The sequence below is a fragment of the Cebus imitator genome, unplaced genomic scaffold (assembly GCF_001604975.1).
Source record: "Cebus imitator isolate Cc_AM_T3 unplaced genomic scaffold, Cebus_imitator-1.0 Scaffold128, whole genome shotgun sequence".
Taxonomy (NCBI): domain Eukaryota; kingdom Metazoa; phylum Chordata; class Mammalia; order Primates; family Cebidae; genus Cebus; species Cebus imitator.
The window spans coordinates 1,673,299-1,694,838 of NW_016107443.1; the positions used below are offsets into that span (position 1 = coordinate 1,673,299).

General features: G+C 40.5%; 1 protein-coding gene across 6 annotated transcripts in view; it reads right to left on the reverse strand.

Moving 5' to 3' along the window:
* ADGRG2 (adhesion G protein-coupled receptor G2) overlaps positions 1–21,540 on the reverse strand; it is a 98,477-nt gene that overhangs the window by 25,731 nt on the left and 51,206 nt on the right. For 2 of the 6 annotated variants that reach the window (XM_037742799.1, XM_037742800.1), the window contains 9 exons: positions 18,565–18,603; positions 16,546–16,587; positions 13,683–13,736; positions 10,472–10,527; positions 9,224–9,279; positions 5,956–5,995; positions 5,470–5,507; positions 3,060–3,154; positions 1,063–1,129 (listed from right to left, as the gene is read on the reverse strand). In XM_037742799.1, coding sequence (XP_037598727.1) covers positions 1,063–1,129; positions 3,060–3,154; positions 5,470–5,507; positions 5,956–5,995; positions 9,224–9,279; positions 10,472–10,527; positions 13,683–13,736; positions 16,546–16,587; positions 18,565–18,603 — 487 coding nt within the window. Of the gene's footprint in view, positions 1–1,062; positions 1,130–3,059; positions 3,155–5,469; positions 5,508–5,955; positions 5,996–9,223; positions 9,280–10,471; positions 10,528–13,682; positions 13,737–16,545; positions 16,588–18,564; positions 18,604–20,107; positions 20,132–20,238; positions 20,278–21,540 lie in introns of all 6 variants that reach the window. The other 4 variants (XM_037742801.1, XM_037742802.1, XM_017540635.1 and 1 more) reach the window with 3 other exon arrangements.

Sequence of the window (21,540 nt, forward strand, 5' to 3'; positions counted from 1 at the left end):
GCCTCCCAAAGTGCTGGGATTACAGGCGTGAGCCACCGTGCCCGGCTTTTATTTTTTTTTTTTTTTTTTTTGAGATGGAGTCTCACTCTTGTCGCCCAGGCTGGAGTGCAGTGGCACGATCTTGGCTCACTGCAACCTCTGCCACCCGGGTTCAAGTGATTCCCTTGCCTCAGCTTCCCAAGTAGCAGGGTCTACAGGTGTCTGCCACCATGGCTGGTTAATTTTTGTATTTTTAGTAGAGATAGGGTTTTGCCATGTTGGCCAGGATGGTCTCGAACTCCTGACCTCCGGTGATCCAACCGCTTCAGCCTCTCAAAGTGCTGGGAATACAGGCGTGTACCACCACGCCCGGCCCAGACACTTTTTAAAACACATATGTGTATAGATTTCTGTGGCCTACTCCTCTGTGTTTGATTCAGTTGGTCTTGGGATGGGGCATGTGTATTTTCTAAACTCTCTGGTGATTTTCATGGGCATCAAAGGTGGAGAAGTTTTCACCTACTCTCTGGCGCAAGATCCATCAGTCTTCAGGGATCTAGGGAGGAACAACTAGAGGAGGAGCAAGAAATTAAAATTATTACCCGGGGAAGGCTCTGAGATAGTTTGAGATAGTTAGAACACCAACGAGGAATGTGTTCTTAGAGCTTCTCTAGGGTGAGAAGAGGGAGAAATATTAGGTTAAGGGCCCTAAAGCAAGTCACATCTATGAGAAGAAAAGCCTGCTTGGTCCAATCTGGCTGGGCACTTGGCTATAGGCCTCCCTGCACCCCCTGAGTTTCAGGGCAGTGAGGACACAGGGGTGTCAGACAGTCAGAAATGTCATGGGTCAAAAAGCCATGACTCAGCTGGTCATGGTGGCTCACGCCTGTAATCCCAGCACTTTGGGAGTCTGAAGCAGGTGGATCACCGGAGGTCATTTTGTTAGCCAGGATGGTCTCGATCTCCTGACCTTGTGATTCTCCTGCCTTGGCCTCCCAAAGTGCTGGGATTACAGGCATGAACCACCACGCCCGGCCTTATTTTTTTTCTTTTTGAAGAAGGGTCTGCATGTTTGTGACATACCACTGCAGCTTTTCCAGCTCTTCTGGAGAGGAAGGGCAGGGTGTCTTGACAGAACAGCAGCAGTGTTCTAGGGGAGACAAAAGGAACAGAAACAAGAAAAATGCACAGTCAAGAACAAAGCAAGGTGGCAGCTCAGAACCATTAACTATCATGGTTCCTACGCTGCAGGCATTGAAGAGAGTAATTGTCTAAACAGGTGATAAAATACATTGGACGCCATCATATTGACAATTATATACTGTATACATAGTAGGTACTCAAAAATATGTATTAACTTTTTTGGGGGGTTATATGCATGTAGCACTAATCACTCTTCAGGAACTCCTAAGAAGAATCCACAAGTAAACATATCTTGGAGGATGTGATGTTAAGTGAAGTAAGCCAGGCATGGAAAGACAAATACTGCATGATCTCACTCAGATGTGGAATCTAAAACGTCAAACTCAGAAACAGGGTGAAATGGGGTTTACTGGGAGAAGGTCCAAGGCAGAAGGAATGGGGAAATGCTGGACAAAAGACACAAAATTTCAGTTAGGCAGGAGGCATAAAAGAGATCGACCGTACAACATGGTGACTGCAGTTAATAATAACATACTGTATGCTCGGAAAGTGCTAAGAGAGTAGACCTTAAACGTTCTCACCACAAAAAATGACAGGTATGTGAGGTAATGCAGTGTTAAACAGTTGCTATAGCCACTCCATGCTGTATATCAAAACTTCACGGTGTACACCACAAATATGTACAATTTTTGCTTGTCAATTGAAAAGTGGACATATCCCAGTAGCAACCCACTGAACACTCCAAAAAGAATTCTCCTTCTCAATAGGGTTTATTTAATCATGTTATCAAATAAGACATATTAAAACTTTATTAGTGGGGAGGGAGAAGGTTAGGACAAATACCTAATGTGTGTGGGCTTAAAACCTAGATGATGGGTTAAGAGGTGCAGTAAACCACCATGGCACAAAAGGCAGTCTTGGGCTAGCCACAGTGGCTCACGCCTGTAATCTCGGCACTTTGGGAGGCTGAGGCAGGCAGATCACAAGGTTAAGAGATCAAAGCCATCCTGGCTAACATAGTGAAACCCCGTCTCTACAAAAAATACAAAAAATTAGCTGGGCATGGTGTGATGGCACATGCCTGTAGTCCCAGCTACTTGGGAGGCTGAGGCAGGAAAATTGCTTGAACCCAGGAGGCGGAGGTTGCAGTGAGCCGAGATTGTGCCACTGCACTCCAGCCTGGGCAACAGCGTGAGACTAGGTCTCAAAATAAATAAATAAATAAATCTTCCTGGAAATTCTGTCTAGATTATCAGATAGCTAAGACTTGAAGACATTCTGTTTCTTTCTACTTTAGCCTTGGTTTAGGTGAAAAAAAAATTAATGTTGCAAACCTGTACATTCTGCACATGTATTCCAGAACTTAAAATACAATACAATAAAATAACTGTATTAGCAAACAGGAAAAATAACCTTCTAGGGCTCTTTAAAAATTGCCCAATGGACACGTGTGGTAATTAGTGATTACCACATCATGCATAGTGATTAGCGCTCATGCCTGTAATCCTAGCACTCTGGTAGGCGGAGGCAGGAGGATCACTTGAGCCCAGGAGTTTGAGACCAACCTGGGCAATATAAGGAGACTTCATCTCTACTAAAAATGTTAAAATTAGCTGGGTGTGGTAGTGCATGCCTGTAGTCCCAGCTACTCGGGAGGCTGAGGTGAGAGGATCACTGGAGTCTGGGAAGTCGAGGCTGCAGTGAGCCATGAGTGCACCACTGCACTCCAGCCTGGAAACAGACTGAGACACTGGAGAGAGAGAGAGAGAGAGAGAGAGAGAGAGAGAGAGAGAGAGAGAGAAATTGCCCAAGGACAAAGGAGTCAAAACAGAAAGCTGTAACATATATAAATTTATTATATTTTCAATTAGAAAAATAACACATCAAAAGCCACATGAAGAGAAATGCAGCAATAATAACAATAATAGACAACTTACCCATTGGTCGAATCTTTACTCTTTCCAAAGCAGCTATTACAGCACATGCATTCATTGTATTATTCAGTTTTATTGTGAATGTGCAATTTAATGTGCTATAAAGAGAAATATACATAACCAGAATGTTACTAAGTAGGAAACCTACCTACATATCTGTAATTGCTCTTGCAAACTTAGAGTGAGGAAAGCGGACACTGAAACCGTTCACTTGTGATGTCACACCAGTAAGCTTGTAAATACCCATTTACCATGGTTTGAATTTTACCCAAAAAGACTTGATATTAAGAGACATTCACGGAGGTTCACGTTCACAGAGGTTGCAAACCGGGGCTCTCTGACCACACACAGGTGCTGGATCATTTTGCCTGCCTACACAACGAACAGGCAGGGGTGAAACTTGGTTGCAGAGACAAGCAAGCACCTTGACACCTTTAATCTCACCCCACAAACACTAGCTGGCCACTTGCCTGGTGTCTATAAACATTTGAGCTTCCATCATGGGAGCCCTTTCACATACCAGCCTAGATGAACATCAAGATCTTTTTTTTTCTCTCTCTCTTTTTTTATTTTTAGATGGAGTCTCGCTCTGTCACCCAGGCTGGAGTGCAGTGGTGTGATCTTGGCTCACTGCAACCTCCCTGCCTCTTGGGTTCAAATGATTCTCCTCCCTTAGCCTCCCTAGTATTTGGAATTACAGGTGTGCACCACCACACCGCACTAATTTTTGTATTTTTAGTAGAGATAGGGTTTTGCCATGTTGGCCAGGCTAGTCTCAAACTCCTGACCTCAGGTGATCCACCCACCTTTGCCTCCCAAAGTGCTGGGATTACAAGTGTGAGCCATTGCACCCAGCCCACATCAAGATCTTTCAAATCCAAAATCTTTCTGTGGCTGGGTGCATTGGCTCACACCTATAATTCCAGCACTTTGGGAGGCCAAGGCAGACGGATCACTTGAGTCCAGGAGTTTGAGACCAGCCTGGCCAACATGCTGAAAACCTGTCTCTACTAAAAATACAAAAATTAGCTGTGTGTGGTGGTGCATGCCTGTAATCCTAGCTACTCAGGAGGCTAAGGCAGGGAGAGTTGCTTTAACCTGGGAGGTGGAGGTTGCAGTGAGCCGATATTGTGCCATTACACTCCAGCCTGGGCAACAGAGTAAGACTCCATCTCAAAAAAAAAAAAAATCTTTCTGGAAATTCTATCTAGATTATCAGATAGTTAAGAATTGAAGACATTCTCTCTGATTATTTCTACCTTAGCCTTGGTTTAGGTGAAAGAAAATTAATGTTGCAATAACGAAAAGAGGTCACTGAAATGAACTAAATATGTATAGTGGATAGGGATTACAATTTCACAGAAGACTTGCCCTTATTTTTACCAATGAATAGTTTGATGAGTAGAAACTCTCAATTTCTAGGACTTTGACTGTCACAGAAGGCTTGGGGTCCAGGTAGTGAGAGTATTGCCCTATAAGCCATTGGTTTACACAGTCAGGATAGCCAATGGGACACAATTTAAAATGATAATCTGTGCAACCCCAAATAATTTTTGGACAACCTCTGATTCACTCCTGCCTGTATGTGCTTCTTAATTTGTTCTTTTCTTTTTTCTTTCTTTCTTTCTCTCTTTCTTTCTTTTTTTTCTTTTCCTTTCCTTCCCCTTTTCCCTTTTCTTTTCTTTTCTTTCATTCATTCATTTATTTGAGATAGTCTCACTCTTTTGCCCAGGCTGTAGTGCAGTGGTGCAATCTCGGCTCACTGCAACCTCTGCCTCTCAGGCTAAGCGATTCTTTTACCTCAGCCTCCCAAGTAGCTGGGATTAAAGGCGCCCACCCCTACGTCCAACTAATTTTTGTATTTTTAGTGGAGATGGGCTTCAGCTTTGTTGGCCAGGCTGGTCTTGAACTCCTCACCTCAAGTGATCCAACCACCTTGGCCTCCCAAAGTGCTGGGATTACAGGTGTGAGGCACCACACCCAGCCATGTTCTTTTTTCTTTCTTTCCAATCTTTTCCTTCCCCCTCTCTCCTTCTTTTCCCAAGCTCCATGTTACATTCCTTCTTTTTGGTCTGCACTTCATTCTGCCTGGATCACTGGAAGCCATTTCTTGCTTATATCAGTGGCCCTCGGGGCTAAGGTCACTGATTACCCTTAGCCTTGTGGAACCACAGGTAAATGGCCCGATACTACACACTTCTCTGTGCTTCATAAAGAAACAAGAAGATAGATATGACAGAGGGATCAGTGTTTGGAAAAATAAAAATATTTAAATCCAAATATTTTTGGATTTAATATGTATTTATTTTAGAGGGCCCCCTTTGCATTTGCAATTTAACTAAGACTCCTTAATACTTTATTTCTCATAAATGGAGAGAGAATGATATTTATGAAGGTATTAGAAATGACTGACCTTTGGTCCTCTGCTGTAGCACACATTATAAAATAAGTCTGAAACAAAACAAACATGTAAACACATATATGTTACTTTGGACAGTTGGAAATAACAGAAAAGACCCAAGGCTAATGACAGAATTTTAGCATCATGAGAGCCCTTAGGGATTGTCCATTTCGCGTTCCTACCGGATTCCCAGCCTATCATCAACGCTCTTCAGGCCATACAAACTCCGTGAGGTCACTATTACACAAGGAAGCTCATTTTCCTGGCGTTTATATTTTAAGAAACTCTTGGTCTTACATGAAGGAAAATCTACCTCCTTGTAATGTCTACCCATTGCTTATAGTTGTGATTTTTGGAATAAAAAAACTAGTCCATTCATTCTTTTACATGACAAATGTGGGAGAATTCGAATACTTGTCTCCCAGGAATGCAGAACCGTATGCTTTACCCAAATCATAACAATAATTATAAACAAGCTACAGGGTGTACTATGATTACCTCACTTAGGGTTTGCAGGGTTTTGTTGAGCTCTGAACGTCTGTAATAAAATGAGAGAAACTGACATCAAGGAGACAATTAGTGATATTGAATTCAAAACACGTTAGATTTTAGCAATTAAATCAAGCACATGATATACACTGCTTACAGGGTTCACTTTGAAGAAACAGAGAGCATAATAAGAGAGTCCTACGTGGCAAGAAAATAAATTATTTATATGGCAAGGGAAACCAACCAGACGGGAGCTATATCGGTTCTAGCCAAAAGCGAGATACAAATTATGGTTGGACAATTTTGTTATTCATGGGGCTACTGCAACCTCAGGCAGCTTCTTCTGGCAGAGGGCCAGGGGGAGAGCTGGCCCCAGGCAAAAATTTCTGAGAGGGGCAGGCCACTCACCCTGGGGACCCTGTGCCTCTGATTTCTTCCTCACCCCGTCTCACAACACCCCCTTAGGAATTTCCCTTATTTCCCTCCTCCAATCCCACTCCAGCAACACTTTCATTTCTTCAAAGTGGCAGAACTTCCCATGAAGCTGGGATGAAAGGAAGCTAGTTAGAGAATTCACTCTAAGGCGGTAGTTCTCAAACAGGGGTGACTCCGCCCTCCAGGGGCTATTTGGCAATGTCTGGAGACACTTTTGGTTATCCCTGAGGAGGGCGCTACTGGCATTTGGTAGAGAGAGGCCAGGGATGCTGTTAGACACCTTACAATGCACAGGATACCCCCACAACAAAGGATGATCCAGCCCCAAAAGTCAAGAGTGTCAAGGTTGAGAAACCCTGTTCCAAGGAATGGTGGCACCAGGCAAGGTCTGGAAGGAAGGAAGGGTCATGGCAGTAGCTGCTAACTCCTCAAGCCAGCAGGAGCCACTCCTCCATAACTGTGCTCAGAGACCACCTCCTGGGCTCAGGTGATCCTCCTGCCTCAGCCTCCTGAGTAGCTGGAACTACAGGCACATGCTACCATGCCCAGCTAATTTTCTGTAGAGACCAGTTCTCGCCATCTTGCCCAGGCTGGTCTCAAACTTCCGGGCTCAAGTGATCTGCCTGCCTCAGTCTCCCACAGTGCTGGGATTACAGGCATGAGCCACCACGCTCAGCCTACAAGTCACCTTCTTTCTGGGGGTTCCCCTGTCCCTCCCCTGTGGTCAGACTGGTTTAATTGCTCCTCCTGCTCTGTATTCAGAGACTTAGAACATTCATCCTTTGGTACCCTATACAAGCCACCTTCAGTGCAGGGGTCGCACTGTATTGTTATTTCATCTTGTGTCTTCCCCACCAGATTCTAGAGGCCTGGTTCTCACAATTAGCTTCATGTTGGAAACATGCCGATGTCTGGGGTCTTAGCCCCCAAATCCTGATTTGTTACAGAGCATGCCTGGGCACTGGGATTTCTGAAAACTCCCCGGGTGATTTTAATATGCATGCAGCCAGGGATGAGAACCACTGTTCTTGACTTGGTTTTCCATCTCAGAGAGTTAGGTTTATCCCTGTGGATCCCCAAGTCCCAGCACAAAGCAGGTGTTCAACAAATGCCTGGTGACCTTAAATGAACTCAGCTCTATTTCTAGTCTAGTAATTAGGCATAATTACAAGTATGCCAAGTTGTGTTCTAATTGTAAATTTGTGAGTTAAAAAAAAGAAAGTTTTGGCCAGGCGCAGTGGCATGCCTGTAATTCCAGCACTTTGGGAGGACGAGGTGGGTGAATCACTTGAGGTCAGGAGTTCAAGACCACCCTGGCCAACATGACAAAACCCCGTCTCTACTAAAAATACAAGAATTAGCCAGGTGTAGTGGCACACGCCTGTAATCCCAGCTACTCGGGAGGCTGAGGGCCAAGAAATGCTTGAACCCAGGAGGGTGGAGGTTGCAGTGAGCCAAGATCACACCACTGCACTCCAGCCTGGGCGACAGAGTGAGACTCCATCTCAAAAAAAAAAAAAAATGTTTCTTCTTTTGTTGCCCATCTAAAGCTCCAGATCCTTCCAGGGCACTGATCTCTTCTGCTTTTCATTTCACATCTATAACTGAATAGTTAGAAAAGTTAGATTTCATTAGGAGGTCAAAGAATAGGCATAAAGAACATGAGTAACACGCTGCCACACTCCCAGTTCTCAGCAGTTGAACTTCTTGGCCACTACAAACTCAGCAGGCCCTAGGGATGTTTGCTCTCTGCCAAATGCTTCTCTCTGCCTAGGCATTGCTGAATCATCAGACACAGCCAGGTCAAAATGCTAATTTGAAAGATGACCCATAAGAAGAGAAATTTGTTTTGTTTTTAAAGGAAAGGTTTTTCTTTTCAGTGTCATCACAGACACCAGAACAGATTTGCTTCAAAAGTTTATAACAATCTCATTTGTGAGGTAGTGGCAATGCTGAGAGTAGATGAATTTCACCTCTGATGCTGCCTCGCTGGCTGCTATGAGGGCAGAAATAGGAAGTTGCCCCTTTCGGTGACAGACAGAGTAATGCCATCTCCTGGCCTAGGCCATCCTGGTGGCTGACATTTTGACTTACTGTTTAACTGGAGGCATCTATTTGTTGTTTGTTGTTTTTTTTGAGACAGAGTTTTGCACTTGTTGCCCAGGCTGGAGTGCAATGGTGTGATCTCAGCTCACTGCAACCTCCGCCTCCTGAGTTCATGCATTTTTCCTGCCTCAGCCTCCCAAGTAGCTGGGATTATAGGCACCCGCCATCACACCTGGCTAATTTTTGTATTTTTAGTAGAGATAGGGTTTCACCATGTTCGCCAGGGTGGTCTTAAACTCCTGACCTCAGGTGATCCGCCTGTCTCAGCCTCCCAAAGTGCTGGGATTACAGGCATGAGCCACTGCGCCTGGCCAAGGAGGCATCTATTTGTAATGCATTTCTCATTGTCTGTGCTTGTCCTTGTAAGCCCAGGTCTACTTAACAAAGACTTCTCTCTGACTTATGAATCACTGATGCTTCACGAAAGCATGAACACATCATATATTTGGAGTCACACCTTGGACTCCTCTTTCAACCATGCTGGATAGCAAATCATATTAAAATTCAAATGCTAATTCAAATGAAGCTGTTATATAACTTCAGAGCATCAAAGAGCCTCATGGGGATAAAGTTGATGGGATTACGGTTAGTTTGCAACGAAGTCAAGAACCAATTGGCTCTATAACCTTTAGGCCAGTCTCCTTCCCATTCTTAGTTTTCAACAGCAAACATGGCTCAACAAGTACCCTTCCATAGCTGATGTCTGAAGTGTTAAATCAAACGGCGGATTACTCACTTTGATTCACTTAGAGACAGGACTCTAGTTAAGGTGTCATTCGTTTTATCTTGATTCTGTTAGAAGCACAAAATCATTAAGAATATGACTAACATTGTTTCGTTGTTTGTTTGAACTCTCTAACAATAAGTTGTTCTTCAGTTTTCTTGGCCACACAAATAACTATACCCCAAAGGCTGAATCCTAACAGCAAGGAACATTGTCTAGCCAATGATCAAGTTGCAGTTTTATAGAAAAGGGAGGGCAAAAAGTGGCTCTCAAAGGTTAATCCACATTGGCTGAGCCGTTTTTCTTTGAGATGGAGTCTCGCTCTGTTACCCAGACTGGAGTGCACGATCTCGGCTCACTGCAACCTCCACCTCCTGGGTTCAAACAATTCTCCTGCCTCAGCCTCTGGAGTAGCTGGGATTATGGGTGCATGCCACCACGTCCGGCTAATTTTTTGTATTTTTAGTAGAGACAGGGTTTCACCGTGTTAGCCAGGATGGTCTCAATCTCCTGACCTCATGATCCGCCTGCCTCGGCCTCCCAATGTGCTGGGATTACAGGCGTGAGCCACCAACCCCGGCCGCTATTTTTATGTTTCCTTTAAAAAATATTCTAAGTCAGCAACTCTGATGTGCTAATTTCTGTCTTTCTTCATTTCAAGAGTTCCCCACAAAGAACACTATTAACATTCTTGTCATGAAAGGTCCTGGATCTAAGTAACAGACCCCAGTGTAAAAAGGAAAACTTGATAGCAGCAATTGCTGTATTTCTAGCAACCAGCGCGTTGATTGCTTGGCACATAGTTGGTGCTCAGAAATAGTCATTGAGTGAATGAACCACATTTGGCTGGGATCCTCTAAATCAATCTAGGTTTTAAAAAGGCTGATACCACTGCATCAGAATCCCCCATGGAGAGAACAGAATCACATTCAGAATATTATTCTTAGATTCAATATATACATTTCTTGTTGCTAAGAGTTTCTAATATAATTTAAAATTTTAACTGGCAGTAGAACTGCATTATCTTAACATTCTTATTCAGCAGCAAGCCTACTGAAAACTAAAATTGTTAACAAAATACCACGATTATTATGAATTTAAGCCCTCGCTACAAAGGTAGGGACTCAACACATTTTATTTAAACTTGGTCATAACAATAAATATGCCAAATATCATAAATAATCTGAACCTCAAACAAATCTTTAAATACACATGAATTTGCCTTTTAAGACTGCAGTAAGAAAAATCTTTAAAACTTACCTGGGGAATGGTGCTTTCTTCATCATATTGAAACATGATCTCACCTTTAAAAAATGCTAAAAAATAAATTTTCAAAAAGAAATGTGAGACTTGTATCTTTATAGTTTGAGGATTAATACCACATACAAAAAGATGATCGAATTATAAGGTTTCACTGAATTGTTTTTATTCATATTTACTCAGTAAGTTACTCAACTATTATCAATATAATTTTCAGAAACTATGAACTGCAAATTTTATGTGGGAATTCAGAAAGAGAAAACTTGCCCTCTTGTTAAGAAATTTTATTCCTAGGGGCTTTCACTCTATCTGGAAACAATAAAATAGAGACTCCTACACAGAAGGATGTGGTGTGCACTTCACAATTTATATGCAGGGTTGTCCAATCTTTTGGCTTCCCTGGGCCACATTGAAAGAAGAAGTGTCTTGGGCCACATGTAAAACACACTAATGATAGCTGATGACCTTAAAAAAAAAAAGGGCCCTGCATCAATCTCATAATGTTTTATGAAAGTTTACAAATTTGTGTTGGGCCACATACAAAGTGGTCCTGGGCCGCATGTGGCCCCTGGGCTATGGGTTGAACAAGCTTGATCTATAGGAACCCCAACCTGGCCTTGTGAGCAATGGGGCAAGGATGTCACATAAACTAGAGCCAGGGCTCAGCCAATGTTTTTGGTGATTGAGCAGGTAGTAAATATTTGAGGGTTTGCGGGCTGTATGGTCTACGTTGTAACTACCCAACTCTGCCACTGTAGCATGAAAGCAGCCACAGACAATACGTAAGCGATGGGCATAGGGCTGTGTTCCTATAAAACTTTATTTACAAAAACAGGCCATATTTGGACTATGGCGAGTAGTGCCAACCCCTAAGCTAGAGGGCCTCCTCCTCTCATTATCTTTTATTGCACCCCAAAGCACAGCAACTGATTCCTGCTTAAAAATGGCCAAGGAAGCCAACAGACCAGTATCTGACATGATCTATTTCAGCAACTTTTCTACTGAGAGCCTCACTTTCTGCATATTGACACTGAAATTTCAATTCATACAGTATGTAATTATTTTTAAAAATGATATCTGCATAGAATTACTTATACATTTTTAAAAATCTTAACTTTTAAATGACTATTTAAATTGTGTGTGTGTGTACATGCATGCTAACATCCACAGCGTCTCTGCCTCTTATTCTTACTGAGTGAATGCTGAGTTTCATGAATGTGCTGGGAGCACAGTGGGGCCAGAGCAACCAGGAAGCCACTACCTTCTGACTATCAGCCTAACTCTTAGTCAGCTCCCACTTTCACCAGCTTCCATTTTTCTTAGTGAACCCAGACTGGAGCCTGCAACAAGTGAAGGCTTCCAGTTTCTGGCAGGGTACCATGGGGCTTCTGGTGCCAAAAGAGCTGGTTCCCTGGTGAGGCTGTTTTTACCAACACTAAGACAAATGGTCAATTCAGTCCCTTCACTGGGGAAAACATGACTGCAACCAGCTTTCTGGCATCTGTTCGTCAAGATGACCAGTTGTTTTTTTTTTTTTTTTTTTTTTAACTACATGTTCAATTTTCAAATAGTTATCAAACATCGTGTAGACACAACACTGAACTAGACATTAGTCATCAGCCCAAAACATAAATGAATCAGGAAAATAATGACATTACGGGGAATTCGGTGAACAGAAGAGTCAGGAGGAAGGAGAAATGGAGGAAGAAAACAGAAGACAGAGTTATACAATATACATAAATGAAATGTATCCAACACTTTGCTTTCTTTAATCAAAACCGACTAATACTTTCCTCCTATATTCAACCTGGACCATAGTATTAGCAGAAAGCTCAGATGAGCAAATCTTGCATTCACACAATAGAAAGTGTAAAACATTCTTTCAATGGGATGTTTTCTTGTTTTCTAAATTATCCAACCTTAACTTATTTACTTGAAATTGTTACCTATGTTTTTCAAACAAATGAGTAAACTGTTAAAAGGAATGGAATAAAGAAAATGTTCCTGTCATGACTGCTTATTACTATAATCACAGTAAGACTCGTATCATAAAATACCGAGTTAACTTCCTCTTCTCGCTTTCTCATGATCTCCTGGCCAGTTCTGATCTGCCATTGCATATTTTTCTGTTTTTCACATTTGCTTTCATTGGTTTTAACAAGGAAGGGAGCCCAGGGAGCCAAACCAAGGTGAGAAAAGTGGTTGTTTCATTCCTTCTGGCCCACGACAGAAGGGAAAATATTCCCATTTCAAAAATAGCATGTTCTGAAGAGACTTCCATCTCAATTTTTAAAAATAGCAAATGGCCGTAGTTAAAGATGGCAAAATACATTATGGACATTGCTAGAATTAGCATCCATTTAAACCAGGTGTACACGAGTTGTCAACATTCAGCAGACTGATCTGCTTTATTCTTAGCAAGACGATATCCTGTGTCTAAGCTCTAATACTTAAGGCCCTATGGAAAAGCTTGACAGATTTCTATATAAGAAATGACTTTTTAAAACGATGAGTTTGGGTCCTTCGTAGGGACATGGATGAACCTGGAAACCATCATTCTCGGCAAACTGACAGAAGAGCAGAAGATCAAACACCGCATGTTCTCACTCATAGGCGGGTGTTGAACAATGAGAACACATGGACACAGGGAGGGGAGCACTACACACTGGGGTCAGTTGGGGGGAAAAAGGGGAGGGACGGGGGGGGGTGGGAAGCTGGGGAGAGATAGCAAGGGGAGAAATGCCAGATGTAGGTGATGGGGAGGAAGGCAGCAAATCACACTGCCACGTGTGTTCCTATGCAACAATTTTGCATGTTCTTCACATGTACCCCCAAACCTAAAATGCAATAAAATAAATGGGGGAAAAAAAAAGAAGTGACCTTCAATAATTATTAATGTCATTATTATGTTCATGAATTAACTCTAAGGTTATTAGTTATGGATTTAAAGCTATAATGAAAAATATTTATTGTAGAGCTGTATGTCTCATATTAAGGAAGTGAATCCATCTTCTCACTAGGCAACAGGAAGGTAATTTCAGCCAGATCTAAAATTTGCTTTTGTTTTTATTAGGGACTCCGAGTAGCCAGGTAGCGTGAAAAGAGGCTGATCCAAGAGGCACATACCACATTCTCAAAAGAAAAAAAAGCAAACCATTTTTCTCTATGAAGGAAATTTATCTGGTAATGTGTAATATACACAAAAACTAACCTGAGTCATTGCAAATAGATGACAAATTGCAGATATTTCGCTGGGGTTTGACACCTGTAAAGAAAACACAACCCAGACAGTTAAGCATGTCAAAGCCTGCGTTTATGTGTTACATTGTCAAGAGAATTAAAAAATGTAGGCAGCAAATGTGGACCAGAAATATTATAAGCTAGATATAATTGGCCGGATGAATTCCATAAAGACTAAAGAAATGAGAGGGTTTTCATTTGTTGGTTGATCAGCTATGGAACTTAATTCTTTACTAATCCTTAGTATGTCAATATCTGACCCCCAATTCCTCCCTAAAATTTTCATCCCCTTCCCAGTTAATCCCTCTCCTATTCAATATAAACAGAGTACCATGAATACAAAACAAGTAGAGACTGCCCTTAATCACAGATCCTCCTTTTCCTAGGTAGGGGAGCCCATGAACACCTAGTGTTAATCCTAGCTCTTTACTCAAATGTATGTATGAGATAACATTAATGTCATAATATTGTTTCATGGGCAAAAACTACAAAATTCAAAACATATTTGCTGAGCACCTACCATATTCTACAGGCTTTAGGAGTTTCCAAATATAGACACTACCCTCAAGGAGCTTACAATCTAGTGGATGATACTGGCCAGTATATAAAAAAGCATTTTTTATCTACTTATTGGTGAGGGCAAAAAGAGTGATGACCCGGACAACTGACCACACAGACATACAAAGGAGACAGAGATGACTGGCAGATAAAATGAGCATCAGAACAAAACTTTATATGTATTAACCTGAGAAAAACTTCATCCTTTGGTGAGAGGAGAAGTATATCTCTTCTTCGATTTGAAAAGAGCTCAAGGTTTACTTCTCTAAAAAGCCATCCCTCATTAATTGCATCCTTTTGGCAAAACATAAAAAATCCATAGTACATGGGAGGAGCAAATGTTGATAATGTATTAAACAAACTGCCAAGGGAAAAACCTGTTATATTAAGACATTTTTTTGTCTCCTTGTTAGGTCTTGTTTGGTCAGAATTATGTGTGCAATGCCCAATTGCTAGTTTATTTCCATTGCACATTACGAATCCTTAGTTTGTTGCTATGAGAAAACTAGTTTGGGTAGAAATTAAAATTACAATTTGAGTTAGTGCATGTGATATGATTTCTGCTAGTATGAATTATTGATATATAGGCATCATGCTTTAGCGAAGATGCCTATATCTATGAGTTTTGATTTTGAGAGAAAATTAAATTTAGGTACTCCAAATTACCAGATCTGTAGATTTAAAAAAATTTATTATACTTTAAGTTCTGGGGTACATGTGCAGATTGTGCAGGTTTGTTACACAGGTATACACGTGCCATGGTGGTTTGCTGCATCCATCACCCTGTCATCTACAGTAGGTATTTCTCCTAATGCTATCACTCCCCTACCCCTCCACCTACTGCTATCCCTCCCCTAGCCCCCGCCCCCCTGACAGGCCCCAGTGTGTGATGTTCCCCTCCCTGTGTCCATGTATTTTCTCATTGTTCAACACCCACTTAGATTTTTGTATTGTTTCAAAGCAATGTTACTCCCATCAGAAGAGAAAGATTTCTTTTTCTGTCTATAAGCAGGTATATTTGCTTATAGACAGAACTCACTATAACATATATACTATGCAAATATAGAATTTATAGCTTCTATAATGAGTAGTTATGCTAAAAATGTCCTTTAAACCATTGCTGTATTACTTACTAAGCTTTTCATTTGATCATCTCATCTATTTCTAAATTTTAGCCACACATCATTTCCAGTGATGTGTCTTCTTGCTGTTCATTCATTCTGAGAATTTTCTTTCCTATTGCTAGGGTTCTCATCTGTAATCTTCTCTATGTACATGGCCACAGGTCATTCCTTAAATCATGAGTGAGAAAACTTTCTAAAGGATCAGTTGGTAAGTATTTAAGCTTTGTGGGTCATATGGTCTCTGTTGCAACCACTTGCATTTTATGCAGCAGAAAAATAGCTATGGAGAATATGTAAACAAAGGGGCATCGTAGTGTTCCTTCCAATAAAACTTTATTCACAAAAACAGGCAGTGAGCCCAATTTGGCCCATTGGTAATAGTTTGCCAACCCCTGCTTGAAATCAATCAGAAGGCTTCGTGTGCCTAGTCTTGTATAGAAACTTAAAAGTATACATTTTCCTTGATTTAAAAAGAATTTGGCCAGGTACAGTGGCTCATGCCTATAAACCTAGCACTTTGGGAGGCTGGGGCGGGCAGATCACTTGAGCCCAGGAGTTTGAGACCAGCCTGGGAAATGTGGCGAAATCCTATCTCTACAAAAATATACAACAATTAGCCGGGCTTGGTGGCACAAGCCTGCAGCCCTAGCTACTCAGGAGGCTGAGGTGGGAGGATCACCTGAGCAAAGGAGGTCGAGGCTGCAATGAGCTATGATTGCACCACTGCACTGCAGCCTGGGTGACAGAGTGAGACCTTGTCTCAGAAAAAAAATAAATTGAGGTTCATTCCTCTAACTTCTTCCTTAATTGCATCCCTTTCTACTCCTATGCCTCTTAACCATGTCAGTAATACTTGTATAATCATTGCCTTTATCTGCATATATGTTCATATTAGTTATCTATTTGTTTGCCTTGTCTTCCCCCATAGACTGGAAGATTCTTGAGGGTGGGCTCTGTGTCTGATCATTATTATATAGCCCCAAACACCTAGTACAACTTCAGGTACCCAGTGCATACACATCTATTCATTAAGAACAGAATTTTATCTTGAAAAGGTTGGAAAAAAGAGAAAGAAATCATCAACACCAGCCATTTGTTTACTTTGATTTTAGTCATAAAAAAGAAAGTCTTGATATTGATAATAAGTCATACCTGATGCATTGAAGGTTTTTACTATAGTGATTTTAGTTTTTTCTGCAAAGAAACAACTTAAATATTAGAGCAGAATTATTGCTTGTTTTTTAAAAACAATTTGCCATGAGTATCATTTTAGTGAAGTGCTGGAAAAAGTCACACTGTTGACATCTTTAAGACACTAGTGGTCATCTCAGCAGCAGAATGAATGGGAACCGCATCCACGGCTCATGTAGCATTGGCACAGGGTGGGTCTGGGAGTTGGAGTTCCATGTTTACCCAGCTAGAGTACACCCAGTACACACCCCACTGCTTGTGTAATTCTACTTTAGAATTTCATTTCCATGCACTGCTGCTAGAGATATGATATGGGTACACTTCAGATATGTAGAATTAAGCCACTATCAGGAAGTTCGGGTATCAGGTTATAAAGAGCAGATGATTCAGAGTAAAAATTAACGTGAAACAGTCACATGGGATTTAAAATATTGCTACTATACAATCAAGTGTCTTAATATCTTCTTGAGGAGTTAACATAATACTATCCCCAGTGTATTGATGAAGAATGCTATTCGCAGAGAGGTCGAGATCATCCATACACATCCATACAGTCACATAACATGCCCACAGCAGAACCAGGACTATTCGAAGTCAGCGACTCACAGGCAAATATTAACATGCTCCGAAGGAGCAAACTTTAAAAATGTCTTCCAAACACTTTTTTCGGGATAGAGCCCATGGTTCATTGCTCAAATAATGGAGAACCGGGTACAGAAATCTTTGCTATAAAAATGGCCAATGGAAAGAGGCTGTATTCAGGGCACAGATTTGCACAGAAACTCTGTCACCTAGGGTGGATGGGCAAATTCTGAAGAAAAGGCCAAGCTCAGAGATTGGATACATACTTAAGAATGATGAAGTTATTCTGGCAGAAACTTATCAGTAACAAAGACACACAAATGAGGTTTCTGAAACTGTCAGGTTTCAACGTGTGACCCATGGGCAATGATGGGTGCTAATTATGAAGGCTGACAGCACTTTGCACTGTCATTAAGAATCTTTTAAATATATTATTTTGTTTGCCCTGATAGTTTCCTTTCCAGAGCCAACAAAATACAACTGTGAAATGAACTTCTGGTTTTGGTAACTGAAGCGCTCTTGGGTAACCTCGTTAATAATCAAGAATGAAAAATAAAACCTAAGAGTTAAGAGAAAGATTTAATAATATATGATACAGTCTCAGCAAAAGTACAGTGACACAGATATTTTCATCCACTGCGGAAGGGAATGTCACTGGGCACAACCTTTCTAGAAGGTTAACTGGGCAGTAGGTATCAAGGGTCTTACAATACTCATACTGCTGACCCTTAGAATGCAATTCTTGCACACTGCAATCCTTGGAATGTATCCTATAGAAATCAGAGATGAATGCAAAGATGTTGGCGCCAGAATGTTCATTGCAATAACTTCTATTAAAAAGAGAGAAACAACTTTAAAGTTCAACATATGGTACACAATGGAATATTATCAACTCATAATAGTAAGGGCCACCGGAAGATACTTCTAACGTAATATTAAGTCAAAAGGGCAAGATACAAAAATCTACGTAAATTATGGCTATTTCGCAAAGAATATAAGAGGATATGTATATAAATATATGTATAAATGATACTGAATGGAAATAGACCAAATTGTTAACAGTCATCATCTTAGGAAAGTAACATTAAAGATGATTTGTATTTTCTTCTTTGTATTTCTCTATGTTCCCCATTTTTATGAGCTAATATGTATCACTATTATAATCACAAAAATAATACATGCTATTTAAAATGGAGTGCTATGGCCATAAGTGTGGGAGGGTGGTGACAATTATAGTTGAATGTCAAAGTAAAAGGAGTCATAAATGAATGGTTGAAGGCACAGGAAAGAGGGCAAGGAGACAAAAGAAGACTCTTTAGTAACCCAGTAGACCACACAAGAGAGAAACTCAAGAGGCTGCAGAAGAAGCTATTGCATTTAGAAATCACTTGACATTACCCGTTTGGTTTAAAGTAGATAAGAAGGTTGAAGTAACATCTGAAATAAAAGAATAAAAATTAGCAGAACTACTGGCATGGTTTACAAACATGTGTGTCTCCCTAGGTTCTTTAAACATTTCCCTTTTCCCCAAATCTGGAAGACGTTAGTTTTGCAAAAGTCAACTGACACCACTGAATGTTTTTGCTACCCATCCTGTCATTACGCCATTCTCCAACCACCGAGACAATTCCTGAGCAAAAACTCATTCATTCAAATGCAAATTACATCTCTAAACACTTAGTAACACTCCTGTAACTATTAGATTTAAATAAATTCATCTATATTGTTAATATTTTGTCCCTTTTTTCTCTATTATAATGAAAGTCTCTAAGGAATATGGTATTTCCAACATTAATACTGATTTTAATATATAGCCCTGTGGATGCATAATACATTTTTACCAGCAGTATACCCTTATAAAACAATTTTAAATAATTCTAGCTTAAATTTGTAGTAAATGACCATTATATTCTACTAACTTTTAAGAAAATCTCATTTGGATCCTGTTTGATTTAAAATCTATTCTATTGGCATTTCTTTAAATGCAAATCATTCCAGAATTTATGATTCTGGATGAAATTTTAGGAAAAAACCAAAAGGCACTTAATACATGATTATACTTAAAACACACACACACACACACACACACACACACACACACACACACACACAAATGGAATCCCAAAACTGCACCAGAGCTAAATTGAAGATATTATTTTCACTGTGAAAAGTAACTGTACATAAAAATGATAACATCTGGCCCTTCCCATTGAGCCAAATATGAATTTAAACCAGTTTTGATCAGTATGAGGTACATCTATGATTGTTTAGCTCCTTAACCACCAACTACATGGTAAGATTTGATTTTAACCAAGGGCTTGTGAAAAGTGTTGGGGTTTCATCACAATGAGATGGAAGGAAGGCTGTCTGCCATTCTGCTCATGTATTAGAGGGAACAGAATGTACTGCTCGGCCCCCTTCCCTTGAATACAGCCCACTTCTTTGCCCTTTTCTCCAGTATGATGGGGAGGCCTTTCTTTTTTTCCCATTTCAAACTATTTAAAAATTGATCAAATCATCTGTAAAAAGGCTGTCTTTGAACGCGCTGTGCCTCCAAATCCATGCTGAATCATATTCAATTACTGGATATGCTTTTCACATTTAAACAATCTGTCATGTGAAACTTGCTAGCATTGTGTTGGACAGCAAGGGAAATGGAGAATTAGAAATGTGATCAATATTTCTTTTCCTTTTTAGCCAACAATTAGAGTGATGGAAGGCTCTCTTCCCTCCATGATTGTAAGAATGTTATCATTTAACCAGAAAGTTTAGGTCACCTCTCCAGGGTTGACAAGTTTCGTTTTGGGTTTCTCTTTGGGGTTATTTGACACAACTCAATGTATTCAGAAATAATTTAGAAATGGAAACTTCCACACCATTCATTATACTTCTATTCATATTAACGGTTATCAATTTTCACTTGCTTCAGAAAAATTCTTACCGTTGAGGCTTGTCGTTTCAACCTCTTTTTGTCCCGAGGAGAAAAACAATACAAAGGTATAATTAAAACAAAACTTTAACAAATTGGGCTAAATCTAGGTTTAAATTTTTTCAAAATCTTGCCTGGAGTACCATTGGAGGAGGGGGCAAAACTGACAACAGATAATTTAGCTGCAGGAGAAAAAAAAATGTAAATAAATACTTTGAAACAATTGTTTGTCAAATTTCAAAGAGTTAAAACTTTTGAGTTGTAATTATGAAAAGAAGTAGAAAACACACTAGCAGACCAAGATGTCGTTAAATCTGCATGTTCCATAAACACTCAGTGAGTACACATTTAATCAGAGAATTGCAGAAAAAGAACCCAAGATGAGTGAACCTGAGACCCATGGTCATGAAGCTTGCTAACTAACTACTTAGGGAATCCCAGCCCAAAATACAAGAAATACTACTTCAAAATTTTTTCAGCCAGAGCATTCTAGAAAACATTTGAAATAACTCGCTGAATTACAATCATGAAATATATTGGCATGCTGGTGCCATTCTGTTATAAGGATGCCTAGCAACTCTTCCCACAGTAAGTTTAGGATTAAAAAAATTGTTACCACTCAATACTGTACTACCAAACTGGATTTCCTGGTAAGTTACTTTAAAATATGGCTGCTATTAAGGCAATTAATGAAGTGATAAACTTCCTGTGGAATCACTCCACTTAAGCTAAGAAGCCAATCTACTACACACATTTTGCATGTTTAAATATTTAAAAGATCCAATGGCTAGACCTCTACCTAAACATGGGGAGAGCAAACACAAAAATTTTACAAGTAAAATAAGTTTTGCAGTAGGGAGCCTGATTTTCAGCTGGTATGGACAAAACCTGGGTGTGTCAAGGCACTTTGGCTGGCCTGTCTGTTTTAGACTGCTGATGCGTTGGCTGAAACACACACACCCTGTCTCTCCACGTTATTGTTTCCATATTTTGTCATTTACTACATTTATTTATTTCTTAAATTACCAAGGATATTTCCTGAGAAGTAAGACAGTTCCTGAGCAGTAAGATTCAAAGCATAGATATAGAATCCTTTGCCCTTGGGGCAGAACAAAATAATCAGCGACAACTAGTTTTTAAGGAATGACTATTAATTCTTCCGAATGTTAATGAATGGTGACACTCTCTCCAAAGAAGAGACTTGTGGGCACAGCTGCCCATCCATCCCTTGGTGCTATACTGGCTCCTACCTGCCAGTTTGCACTGCTCTCCCCCAGGGCACCCAGAACCCAGGCTGTGACTAGACCTAGTGTGTCCCCCCAGAGCCCCATTCCCTATTCCATGCAAGCAAGATTTTGCAGATATCACCATGATTCAGTTTGCTGAGGGCTATTCTATTGAAAGAAAAATACAGTGGTTCACGGTGTCCTAAAAGCTTAATAACT